This window comes from Theropithecus gelada, chromosome 17 (assembly GCF_003255815.1).
Source record: "Theropithecus gelada isolate Dixy chromosome 17, Tgel_1.0, whole genome shotgun sequence".
In the NCBI taxonomy this organism is placed as follows: Eukaryota; Metazoa; Chordata; class Mammalia; order Primates; family Cercopithecidae; genus Theropithecus; species Theropithecus gelada.
Genome location: NC_037685.1, coordinates 51,389,182 through 51,402,481, shown reverse-complemented (window position 1 = coordinate 51,402,481; position 13,300 = coordinate 51,389,182). Strand labels below are relative to the sequence as shown.

Genomic DNA, 13,300 nt, shown 5'->3' with positions numbered 1-13,300 from the left:
TCCCAGATGGCGGCATGAGGGCCACAGACCAAGGTGTTGTTTATATCACCACCGAAGAAAGTCATTCAGATTAAGGTGTTCTTTATGTCACTACCTAAGAAAGTTACTTTTTTCTTTTTTTTTTTTGAGACAGAGTCTCCCTCTGTTGCTCAGGCTGGAGTGCAGTGGTGTGATCTCTGCTCACTGCAACCTCCACCTCCCAGGTTCAAGTGATTCTCCTGCCTCAGCCTCCCAAGTAGCTGGGATTACAGGCGCCCGCCACCACGCCCAGCTACTTCTTGTGTTTTTAGTACAGACGGGGTTTTGGCATGTTGGCCAGGCTGGTCTTGAACTGCTGACCTCAGGTGATCCACCGCCTTGGCCTCCCACGTGCTGGGATTACGGGCGTGAGCCACTGTGCCTGGCCAGAAAGTTACTTTAGAGTCAGGTGTTGTTTATATCACTATCTAAGAAAATCACCTTAGGAATGTTTCGGTATCACTTTTTAAGACTCAGTCTGATAGGTTTTGAGATTTCATAATGATAATAGTCTGTACAGAACTTTACTGGACTTTAAAAAGAGTAAAATTTTCTTTTTTTTTTTTTTTTTTGAGGCGGAGTCTCGCTCTGTGGCCCAGGCTGGAATGCAGTGGCCGGATCTCAGCTCACTGCAAGCTCCGCCTCCCGGGTTCACGCCATTCTCCTGCCTCAGCCTCCCGAGTAGCTGGGACTACAGGCGCCCGCCACCTCGCCCGGCTAGATTTTTGTGTTTTTTAGTAGAGACGGGGTTTCACTGTGTTAGCCAGGATGGTCTCGATCTCCTGACCTCGTGATCCGCCCGTCTCGGCCTCCCAAAGTGCTGGGATTACAGGCTTGAGCCACCGCGCCCGGCCAAATTTTCCAAAATACATTAATTTGTTTCAATTCAAATGTATTTTGATGGCGCTGCCAGGGAGGGCTACCTGCCGCTGAAAAGAATTCTAGCCTGAATTCTTTCTGAATTCTTTCACGAAGAAGCAGCTCGCTCCCGAGGTTACCTTTGTCGCTCTGGGGTCTGCACGCGGGGTGGCGGGGTGTACTGAGTCTGTGCATTACTTGTCTAAACAGCAAGACGAGGATGCCCAGGGTACCCCAGGAGCCGGCCTGGGCTGGGTGCAGAGTGGCTTCCAGCCTGGGTACGGAGTTACAATTCAGAGAGCTCAGAGCGGGTGAGGCCTACCCTGCAGGGGTTCACTGTGGCTGGGGGAGGAACGTGAGCGTGAGACCACTTACCTTTAGTGTGACTGTGAACACCATCACAGTGAATACCAGTGTCCCAAATGTCCAGTTTCCAAATATCTGTTTGGGGAAAACAGTCCAAGTCATCTCATTTTTATGTACTTTTTTTCTCTTTCAAATCAAGAGCTTTAGAAAATACACCTCATTTTTCTTGCGTGCCAACACTTCAAACCCCAAAGATATAAGCACTGAATTTTCTTATTATCACATAACAGAAGATGCAGCAGCCCCCCAGAGCACGGCAGGACGTCCCGTTTCCCGGCTGCCTCTCCCACCACCAGTTCCCTGGCGCGGTGATGGGCTCCGAGCCTGTCTGCCTGCAACTTTCTGCCCGCTCTTGACACTGGCCCTGCTCAACGCTCTCGGTCACAACGAACGTCGGTCCCAATGTCTCAAACTGAGCACAGAAATTCCCGCACAGCTGGCATTTAAAAATCCATGATGCAAACTCAGGTACACGCGAACCTCCTTTTTCTGTTCAGTGTTTTATGTATCAAAGTCTATCAAAGCATATTCCAAGCTTTTAACTGTTCACCTAGGAACATCCTGCTGTTCAACAAGTAACTGTTGTCTTCGCATCTCATTTGTGGCATCAAAATGAGAAGTTACTATGGCTTACGATGTCAGTGCAGAAAATGCTCCACTGGTGAACTCTTGAAAAAGACGTCTGCAATTCTATTGCTCCTCCCATGCCACACTAAAGGCTCTATAGACATTCCTTTAGAAGAATTTAGGTCTTTAAAACAAAGTAGCTCTCACCCGTGAACCATCAATCCCAGAGGGCCTCTGGACTGTAACCCTGTTGGGAGTATCCTGGTTGGAAGGGAAAATTCTCAGGGGTGAGCACCCCAACCCCAAATTGCTATGCAAAGACCAAGAGGGCTGTCAGCCGCTAGGACTGCCCCCAAGTTCCCTGAGTGCTGGCATCACGCTGGGGGTAAGTGCGGGTTCTGTGGGGGCTCAGGGTACCTTCCAGGATGTAGCCGGGGGCTGGAGGGCACAGCCAGAAGAGACAGGAAACAGGAGCTAGTGGAAACCCTCAGATTCCAGGAAAGGCAGCAGAGCCACAGTGCCCACTGACCACCAGGTACAGCTGACCAGGGACACGTCAGGGTTCCAGGGGTCCAACAAGGTGGAGACGCTGCAGAGTCCCTGCCAGGAAGCCCCTGGCATTGCACTGCCAGCACCTCATTTAGGAGCACAGCCAGCAGCCCTCCTAGGACAGTGGGACCTGTATCCTCGCCCCTGAAGTCCATCTCCGGGGGCTCCTGGGAGGCACCTTCACATTCATGCTGAAATTCAGAATTACAACAACCCAGAGGCCGCACCAGGCAACACCATGAAGTCTGATGCTGGACGTCTGTGTGTGACCCAGGCCCTGCCCCTCGGGAACTGACCCTGCACAGGGTGTCTGATCTGTCCGAACTTCTCTTTCCTCAGCTTTCACGTGATCTGAACATCCAGCTGAAAAGGGTGGTTGTAGTGAACCAGGACGATGTTTGTGAGAGAAAACTGGAAAATCAAGTGCGGGAAAAAGGGGACTTGCTATCGCCACGGCAGGCTGCCAGGAGCCTGGAGTCTCAGAGCTCAGGACACTACGTCTTAGTTCTTTTTAAGGGCTACACAAGATGCTTACGTAAGCCCGACCCGGAGGAAAATCTCATAAAAGACACAAAAGAATCAACATGATGACATTCATGGCCTGGTGGCATTCGGGAATTATTCAATTAAAATAAACTAAGACAAAGAATAAATTCTAAAAAACCTAAAGCTTTTAAAACAGTGAAATAACATTTGAATGGATTCTTAAGATCGACCTGGTAGAAACGGATTTAAGTGATGACGAAGGGTAACAGCAGAGTTTAGTAATGAGAAGTGAAAACGACTAAAGCAGGTAGACAGTGCACAGGACACGCTGCGGGACGTTTGTGTTTGAACCCAGCAGTCTGAGGGACAAACACACAAGGAGAGAGAGGTCAGGCTAAACCGGGAACAAAGCCGATTTCTGTTTAGAAGTCACCCAGAAGGGGCTGCTGAAGAGAGACTTTCTCTGAGGTCAGCGCTGGTGTTTGCTTGTGCGGCTAAATACCTGCGACCTTTAAGCAGGGATGGTCTCTGACATCTACTCAGCGGCTGGCGTGGCTCTCTCAGATAGCACAGGGCCCCACCAGGCCTCCCACACACGCCTGTGCTGCCTTTAATTTAAAGTCGAGGGAAGCTCCCATCAATCCAGTCAATTCAGAAAACATCCCTGACTCAATTGGCCACCCTGACATGGAAACCGAGGCAACACAGCAAGGATGTGTGTCAGGAGGCACACCCCCCTTCTAACACAGAGCTAGCTCCGGGGTGCGTGGGGCACACGCCCCCTTCTAACACAGAGCTATCTCCAGGGTGCGTGGGGCAGCGTCAGGAGGCACACCCCCCTTCTAACACAGAGCTATCTCCAGGGTGTGTGGGGCAGCGTCAGGAGGCACACGCCCCTTCTAACACAGAGCTAGCTCCGGGGTGCGTGGGGCACACGCCCCCTTCTAACACAGAGCTATCTCCAGGGTGCGTGGGGCACATGCCCCCTTCTAACACAGAGCTAGCTCCGGGGTGCGTGGGGCACACGCCCCCTTCTAACACAGAGCTAGCTCCAGGGTGCGTGGGGCACATGCCCCCTTCTAACACAGAGCTAGCTCCGGGGTGCGTGGGGCACACGCCCCCTTCTAACACAGAGCTATCTCCAGGGTGCGTGGGGCACATGCCCCCTTCTAACACAGAGCTAGCTCCGGGGTGCGTGGGGCACACGCCCCCTTCTAACACAGAGCTAGCTCCGGGGTGCATGGGGCACATGCCCCCTTCTAACACAGAGCTAGCTCCGGGGTGCGTGGGGCAGCAGCGGCTAACAGCGTTTCCACCGACAAAGCACACAGGAAGTCACGTTTGAAAATATTTTCGAGAAATATTTCATTTGTAATGCACTCCAAAAACACAGAGAAACGACAAACCCACGATTGCCTTACCACGTGTGTGTTGGTAGTCATTATCTGAGGGTGGGAAGGGAAGCCAGTGGCAAAAAGAAAAAAGCAAGATACAAATAAAACAAACCCCCAGGGATTAGGCAACCAACCAGAGAGTGAATGTTCACTAGAAAACTACAGATCTGTTCATTGCAAAAGAAGCAGACTTAAGTACGGTGCTCGGGGAAATCTAACACGGGCTCGACGTGGAATTCATTCTCATATTAAAAATGCAATGTCTAGGCCGGGCGCGGTGGCTCATGCCTGTAATCCCAGCACTTTGAGAGGCCAAGATGTGTGGATCACGAGGTCAGGAGATCGAGACCATCCTGGCTAACACGGTGAAACCCCGTCTCTACTAAAAATACAAAAAAATTAGCCAGGTGTGGTGGCGGGTGCCTGTAGTCCCAGCTACTTGGGAGGCTGAGGCAGGAGAATGGCATGAACCTGGGAGGCAGAGCTTGCAGTGAGCCAAGACTGCGCCACTGCACTCCAGCCTGGGCAACAGAGAGAGACTCTGTTTCAAAAAAAAAAAAACCAAAAACAACGCAATGTCTAAATTGTGTAATTTTACCACTAAGTAATGAGCTGATGGTGAACTGTAAGCTACAGAGATAAAGTCTGAAAACCTCAGCAGGCCAGCCGGGCAGGGTGGCTCACGCCTGTAATCCCAGCACTTTGGGAGGCCGAGGCGGGTGGATCACGAGGTCAGGAGATCGAGACCATCCTGGCTAAAACGGTGAAACTCCGTCTCTACTAAAAATACAAAAGAATTAGCTGGGCGAGGCGGTGGGCGCCTGTAGTCCCAGCTACTCGGGAGGCTGAGGCAGGAGAATGCCGTGAACCCAGGACGCGGAGCTTGCAGTGAGCTGAGATCCGGCCACTGCACTCCAGCCTGGGTGACAGAGCGAGACTCTATCTCAACAACAACAACAAAACAAAAAACAAAAAACCTCAGTAGGACATTTCCTTCCAGTGACACTGAGCACTCAGGTAATGCGACCCGGAGCGACGCGCATGTGGTGATTGACCCCGTTGGGAAGCTGCACAGGCTGCACTGAATTACTGCTTTGACAAAATCATCACATGGGTTTGGGAAGGTTTATTCCCGAGCAGCTGAGTCGGCGCGCTTGAGCTCCATACTGACCTGCCCGTTGCTCGTCACAGTTGTATTTTCAAACATGAAATAAGCACCAAAGAAGAACACCAGCGCGTCAAACAGTCCCAGGAGCGTCCAGTAGATGAACACACGCCAGCGCAGCAGCGCGTTCTTGGCGACGTCCCTGTGAGAGAAGAAAAGTGCACAGCGTGTGTCCTCAAGAATTGGGGCTTGGCGCCGCCCCCGGGCTCCGGGGTGGCCGTCCCTGGATGTTGTCTTCATGGGATAAGATGTGTGTGGCCAGTAAACACTAGGTTTGTGCTCTGGCCACAAATGCGGCATGTCCGTCACAACCAGCATTTTACTACCCATTCATGTCCTTGGCTAACTTTTGCTTAGATTCTTTCTCTCTCATATTCACTGCAATATCGTCATAGGCAGAGAGATGCAAGCCATGCGCTGCTGCTTCTGAAAGTAACGAACACGGAACACAAGGCACACACCTGACATTCACCGAGTTTGTGACACCTTATGCCTGACGTGACACCTTACGCCTGATGTGACACCTTACAGTTGACGTGACACCTTACGCCTGATGTGACACCTTACACCTGATGTGACACTTCAGTTGATGTGACACCTTACGCCTGATGTGACACCTTACAGTTGACGTGACACCTTACACCTGATGTGACACCTTACAGTTGACGTGACACCTTACGCCTGATGTGACACCTTACACCTGATGTGACACTTCAGCTGATGTGACACCTTACGCCTGACGTGACACCTTACGCCTGATGTGACACTTCACAGTTGATGTGACACCTTACGCCTGACGTGACACCTTACGCCTGATGTGACACCTTACAGTTGACGTGACACCTTACGCCTAATGTGACACCTTACACCTGATGTGACACTTCACAGTTGACGTGACACCTTACGCCTGACGTGACACCTTACGCCTGTTCAATAAGATAGAATTTGCAGGATTCCTTCTGGATACATGTCTAGAACAGTATATCCTCTCCCGTTTTCTCAGATTTATTCCCAATTATTAAAGACGTACAACAAATTTTTTATCGTCGTCCTTAATCACCCACGGTGATTATTTTTGGGTCCAAGCCATCAAGACCCCATAGAATGGCTAAATATTCTGATGAGGGCAGCGAGGCTGATGCACGGATTCCTGCAGCATCCTGGGCAGGGAAGCGCGTGGTCTTGGCTGTGGTGGTAGATGCAGGAACCACGCACGTGAGAAGATTGCACAGAACTGAACACACACAGACAGGTGTCATGTACACACACGTACATGAGCACAGGGAAAGCTGCGTGATCTGAATAAGGGAACGGGAGAATGGCATCAACATCAACACACTGGATGTGATGCTGGCCTGCAGTTTCTTGCATGTCACCACTGAGAGACATGGGATCAGGGTCCACGGAATCTATTATTTCTTTTTTTTTTTTTTTTTTTTTGAGACGGAGTCTCGCTCTGCCGCCCAGGCTAGAGTGCAAGTGGCCGGATCTCAGCTCACTGCAAGCTCCGCTTCCCGGGTTCACGGCATTCTCCTGCCTCAGCCTCCCAAGTAGCTGGGACTACAGGCGCCCGTCACCACGCCCGGGTAATTTTTTGTATTTTTAGTAGAGACGGGGTTTCACCGTGTTAGCCAGGATGGTCTTGATCTCCTGACCTCGTGATCCGCCCGTCTCGGCCTCCCAAAGTGCTGGGATTACAGGCGTGAGCCACCGTGCCCGGCCGGAATCTATTATTTCTTACAACTGCATATGGATGTAAAATTATCTGAAAAATAAAATTTTAATTTATGATAGGGTTTGGCTGTGTCCCCACCCAAATCTCATCTTGAATTGTAGCTCCCATGACCCCCACCTGTTGTGGGAGGGACCTGGTGGGAGGTGGTTGAGTGACGGGCGCAGTATTTTCCCCATGTTGCTCTCGTGATAGTGTCTAAGTCTCACGAGATCTGATGGTTTTATAAAGGAAAGTTCCCCTGCACACGCCCTCTTGTCCGCCACCATGTAAGATGTGACTCTGCTCCTCATTCACCTTCCGCCATGACTGTGAGGCCTCTCCCCAGCCATGTGGAACTGTGAGTCCACTCAACCTCCTTCCTCCATAAATTACCCAGTCTCAGGCATGTCTTCACAGCAGGATGAAAACGGACTCATACAATTTAAAAGACCATGGAAAACAGTAACATACTGAATCTTCCAGAGACCTTGGGGGGCATTTCTGAAGTAGCAGAAAAATATCTCTTCCATATTATTAAAAAAAAATAACTTTTTGGGAGAAAAGACACCCTGAAAGCAGAGCTGTTAATTTTTCTTTTTTCTCACTGAATGGAACACACATGGTTTTTTTTTTTGAGACAGAGTCTCACTTAGTCGCCCAGGCTGGAATGCAATGGCACGATCTCGGCTCACTGCAAGATCCGCCTCCCAGGTTCACGCCATTCTCCTGCCTCAGCCTCCCGAGTAGCTGGGACTACAGGCGCCCGCCGCCTCGCCCGGCTAATTTTTTGCATTTTTAGTAGAGACGGGGTTTCACTGTGTTAGCCAGGATGGTCTTGATCTCCTGACCTCGTGATCCGCCCGCCTCGGCCTCCCAAAGTGCTGGGATTACAGGCGTGAGCCACCGCGCCCGGCCGACACACATGGTTTTAAAGGATAACTTAGGCCACAGACTCCCCGGAGTCACAACGAGGAAGACGCTGGTACCCCGGCTCCCTTAGGACTGTTAGAAAGCACAGGAAAGTGCAAACTGGCTCCACACAGATGTTCCAAATGCAGCGTAAACCATCCAGCAAGGCTTAAAGAGTCTCCCTTTGAACTATGTGGTTTCCAGTTTAAAGAAAGAAGCTCCTGACCAAGCAAGAGTATCAGTAGATGCTGAATGTTTCTGGCCCTTAACTGGGGTCTGCCAGGTGGCTACTGGAAGAACTGCCAAAGTACTGCCTGGTTATTCTCTGTGCTCTCAGGAGAGGCTGTGTGGAGGATGGTACCTGTACAGGGTCGGGTCTCTCTTAAGCACGTCGATGCCAATATGCTGCTCCATGAGGCTGTACAGAAGGATGGGGAGGGAGGTGAAGCTGATGTTGTAGAGGGTCAGATACGCGGTGTCGTACAAAGTCTGTAAGAGGAAAGTCACAAGGAAGTGGCGCCTCAGTGCATTGTTACAAACTTTCTGGATCTTTTGATTAAATATATTTTCTTTCTGAAATGCCTAGAAAGATTAGAGCACTTTTCAAAGCTTAATGATATAAACTAGGGTCTGTGAGATCAACTGTGATTTCAGGATGAAAGTCACAGCTGGCAAAAAGCCTAACACTGACTCATCCCATTCTATCAGCACAAACTTCAAGAAAAAAAAAAAAAAAAGGAAAAAAGTCATAGAAAACATTTGCAATTCTGACTGCTATCTTCAAGCTTCAGAGACTCTGGTCCCAGTCACTTCCCATGAAGGCAGTTGGCCCACCAACCACTGAGCACACGAGTGACAGAAGGAGGCGTCCATCTAGGGCAGGTGCCCGGGGAGTCCTTCACCCCTCCTGGATGGGAACTGTCCTCTTCCCCTATGGGCACACTGCACATGTTAACGTGCCAGGCACTGGGGTGGCCCATGTCCACAAGGACCTCGAGTTGGAGTTAATTCTTGCAGTGGTGTCAGGATACCCAGCTCGGCACTTCTGGGCCCTGGGGAGACCACATCATCATTAGCCCTCATCTCAGGGCCATAGCAGTTTCAGAAGACACGGAATAAGCGGCCTCCAGGACGGCAACTCCTCAGCATCGTGGCCCCCACCCCACACCTGACCTGACCTTTCACCCTCGTCTGCTGCTGGGCACCCTGGCTTCCTCGCAATGCTGGGGAGTGTTGCTCATTCCCAAGTCTCCTCTCCCCATGGCAGCCACCCACTGGGGGAAGGAAAAGAAGGCTCAGATGGCCTGTCCCCGAAGACCCTAGGACTGACCTGTTGTGAAAACCCACAGAAGAACTGGTATAAAAACTGAGGGAAGATGAAGCAGACATTCTGAAAGGCAAGGCAGAGCTGTTAGTTCAGTGATGGGGCAGAGGGAAGCAGCCGCCACTTCCAACGTGGCCTGTCCCACGTGGGCGGAGGGATCCACGTGTGCCCAGAGTGCGGGAGAATAGCACTAATGGGTTCTAGAAAGTCTTCTCTTATTTCAGGGGCAACTGAAATGCACATGTGACCACGTTCTGGCCACTCTGAGGACAGACAACGTATTGGGGAAATTTGTCAGCTCCAAGAGAAACAAGAAGGCAATGCAGGTATCAGTATAAACAGGAAAGAATCGAACTGCACAGTGAATAAGGAATTCTAAAATACCGTTCCTCAAACATTTCCACCTGAAAGGTTCTCACTGGTACTACACTCAATTCTGTGGAGGGGAGAAAAGGACTGGGGGTCTCCCGTGGCACGGCAGGGCCTCCTCATCCTCAGGGGTACATTCCCAGACCCAGGGAGGATGAAGAATCTGCGGAAGGTCCTGAACCCTGTCTACACCGTAGACGGGTATGTGTGTTCCTACACATACACACCTATGACAAAGTTTTATTTATAAAGTAGGCGCAGTAAGAGAGTAACAACAAAACATAGAATAACTATAATAATATACCATAATCAAAGGTACATGAATTTGGTCTCTCCCTCCTCCTCTTAAAATATATTATCGGGTCGTATTCACCATTCTTCTTCTTGTGATCTGTCAACCTGATCACCAAGACAGCTACAGAGTGACTGAGGGGCAGGTAGTGCACACACAGCATTGGCACACCAGACGAAGGGACAAGCCACATCCCAGGAAGGACGGAGCAGGACGGCACGAGGCTTCATCACGCTGCTCCGAATGGCATGCAATTTAAAACTTAGAAACCGTTTATTTCTGCAATTTTCCATTTGATATTTTTGGGCCTGGGTTGACTGTAGGTAATGGAAACTGTAAAAAGCAAAGCCACGGCTAAGTGGGAGATGACTGCTATCAGATTCACTCCTTCCTTTCTGACAGTTGCTGCTACCTAGAGATCAATGACCTCTTGTGCCATCAAGTGGTTCAGACAAGGGTCGTGCCAGCCTGTGCGTGATCTGCTGCTGAAAATGTGAGGGGGAGCGGCGATCCGCCTACCTTATAAAAGAAGTACTGCACGAGCTCAGATATCCTAATGTAATAAAAATGCCCGTGAACAAGCAGCATCTTCTTCAAATGCTTAAACTTTGGGATTGCATAGTCGCTGTTCCTGGCAGCCTGGCGGCCTTCCTTGCCGATGACACCTAGAAGACGGAGGTGAAGGAGCTGAGGAAATGCTTTCTGCACACCACGCACAGGGCAGGGACGGGGAGAAGAATGGATGAAACCATCACCACGAGCCTTCCTGGTCACACACGAGGGTGATGACGGGGGTGTCCTGAATGCACCTGCATGCTGCCATGGGCCTCTGTCTAGCGGAGGGGTGACCTGGCCACCAGGACGTGCCGGCAGCAAGGACAAAGCTCACCTATGCCCACGTGCGCTTCCAGAATCATGCTGACATCGTTTGCGCCGTCGCCAACTGCTAACGTGATTGGGTGCTCTTTTGAAAATTTGATTAATTTAACAATCTGCAAAAGAAAGAAAGGCAGCATTTATCTTCACTGTTCCACTTCTGAACAGGTTATTCATTCACTAGGCAGAAATAATGAAGATGTAAAGTTAGCCTAGGCAAATAAAAAAATTATCTACTTGAGCTAATTTACGACATTCTGTTTTCTCCATATAGGATAAAACTTTTTTTCATACTGAAAACAAAACAAAATAAAGTAAAAGAAATGAAGTATGATTAAAATGACGTGGGCTGGAAAAGGCTGGTAGACAAACTTTGGCGGTACAGACGTGAGATATATGAAGTAGTTTGTGGTTACTGTTATATTCATCTATTTAAATATATGGAAAAATGTGTAAACACTGGGAAAATACATTTAAATATACAGGGCAAATGTGAACCCTGGATTCTGTTAGAAGGCATCACTATTCCAAGGTATTTCAAGCTATTTGGTATAAAGCATCTATTTCTAAAACTAAACTATTCCTAATGCTATTTTAATTTTCAAATTTGTAAAGTGCAAAATCAAATATGACAATTTTATGTAAAAATAATTTCCAAGTTTTTAGTCAATTTCTTTTCTCCCCCCATATATGTGCCTAAATGTAACAGTTCAAGATATAAGACTGAAGAGATGGGGGAAACGTGTGGGTGCCTTCTTGTTTCAAGGTAGGAAACTGAAACACAAGTTAATTTGTATGAAACATTTCAAAAGCCAGTTGAGAACTTAAAAAAGTACTATGGAATACATGAAGAACAAATGGCAAACCCTGAGTTGCTGTTCCATTCAGGAAGTAATCCTGTAAGGTTCATGTGCAGTTACACATGTGAGGGAGAGGAGAACATCGCACTGTCTTCCCCACATGGAAGGTCTGTGAATGCTCAAGGCTCAGCTGTCGTCCTGAGGACCCCGGCTCCGTGTTTTTGGCAAAATTGACAGATTAATGCACCCACGGGCACAAACTCTCAACTCTTCACCTCCTTGGTTTCCAGAGTTTGTGTGAGACATTTTTTACCTTAAACACTGGGTTGCTCTGACCAGTTATGGATTTACTCATGAACAGTTCAAGAGAAATTGACGTATCGTGTCTAAAATGTGGTATAACGAAGCTGGGACTTTTCTAGGCTTCCTGATATCAGAAAGACATCCATGTTTACACGTACATTCCATAGTGCTTTTAAAAGTGTTTAAAGAAAAAACTTCGGTGTATGTTTCCCACAAGAACATGGGCGCGTGAGACGTTTGGAGTTTGATGGACAAGCTGAATCCTCGTGGCATTTCCCAACTGCAGCCTTTTGGGCAAATTATTCCAATTTGTAAAGCTGGTGCCCTCATTCGCCCAAAAGGGTTAGTTTGAGGCTAAAAGCATTTGTTTCTGTAGGAGGCACACACTAGGTGCTCAGTAATGTCAGCTCCCTTCCCCTAAACCTTTAGTATAGATTCTTAGGAGTGACTGAGGCAGCTTTTTTTTTTTTTTAACAGAAGTCAGCCAGGGCAGCTGTCCTGGCCACTACATCTGGAAGGGTCACACGTCAGACTGGTCAACACCCACTAATCACTGAGCCTGGCCCAACAAGCAAAACGAGATCTGTGTTTTAAATCTCTACCATGGTTACTTCTCTTTTTAACAGGCGGTACCCTGCTAGGCTTTTTAACAATCCGCGGTGGTGAGACCTAACGGAAGGTTTCCAGTGTTTCGGATACCCTGATCACCAGCTATCGAGGACGGGCGGGCAGCACCTGGGCCTTCTGCAAGGGTGCCATGCGGCAGCAGAGCACCGCGCTGCAGCTCCGGCAGATTTCCAGGAAGAGCTCCCTGTAGTTGCTGGAACTCCCATCTTCTCGAGGCTTCATTATGAGAGACAGCGCAGCTCCGTCGATAATCAAGCCGTAGTCCTGCATATCTGCTGAGAGTCTGTTAAAGGATGTGAGTCAGAAAGACGCTCAATCACTAGATCTAGAGATTTTAGAAGACTCCGTATTTCTTTGGATGTTGACAGATGCTACAAATCCATGGGATTAAGAAACTAGTGTTTCTTATCAATACAATCTTTATAGTATTGAATGTAACACCTTTGTCGACATTTAAGAGTGTATTTTAGTGAAACATTCCTATTTTAGGTAAAGCAAGTGCACACTCTCTTTGTGGACTTGTTAAGTCCCTGTACTTTTGAAACAACAGGAAGGCGTTCATCTTGCAGTCTAAGATCTTGGTCAGTCTTTATTCTCAACCTGCTTGGTCACAGTCTTTATCTGTATAGCTAAGTCTTTGGGTTTCTGCCTGGATGACCTAAATTGGAAAGAACGTGGTCATA

General features: G+C 48.9%; 1 protein-coding gene across 1 annotated transcript in view; it reads right to left on the bottom strand.

Annotated features, from left to right (window-relative positions):
* ATP11A (ATPase phospholipid transporting 11A) overlaps nt 1-13,300 on the bottom strand; it is a 183,965-nt gene that overhangs the window by 13,619 nt on the left and 157,046 nt on the right. The window contains exons 20-26 of the mRNA XM_025364423.1: nt 12,726-12,900; nt 10,901-11,003; nt 10,531-10,676; nt 9,357-9,416; nt 8,388-8,515; nt 5,410-5,545; nt 1,252-1,317 (exon numbers count right to left, since the gene is read on the bottom strand). Coding sequence (XP_025220208.1) covers nt 1,252-1,317; nt 5,410-5,545; nt 8,388-8,515; nt 9,357-9,416; nt 10,531-10,676; nt 10,901-11,003; nt 12,726-12,900 — 814 coding nt within the window. The remainder of the gene's footprint in view (nt 1-1,251; nt 1,318-5,409; nt 5,546-8,387; nt 8,516-9,356; nt 9,417-10,530; nt 10,677-10,900; nt 11,004-12,725; nt 12,901-13,300) is intronic.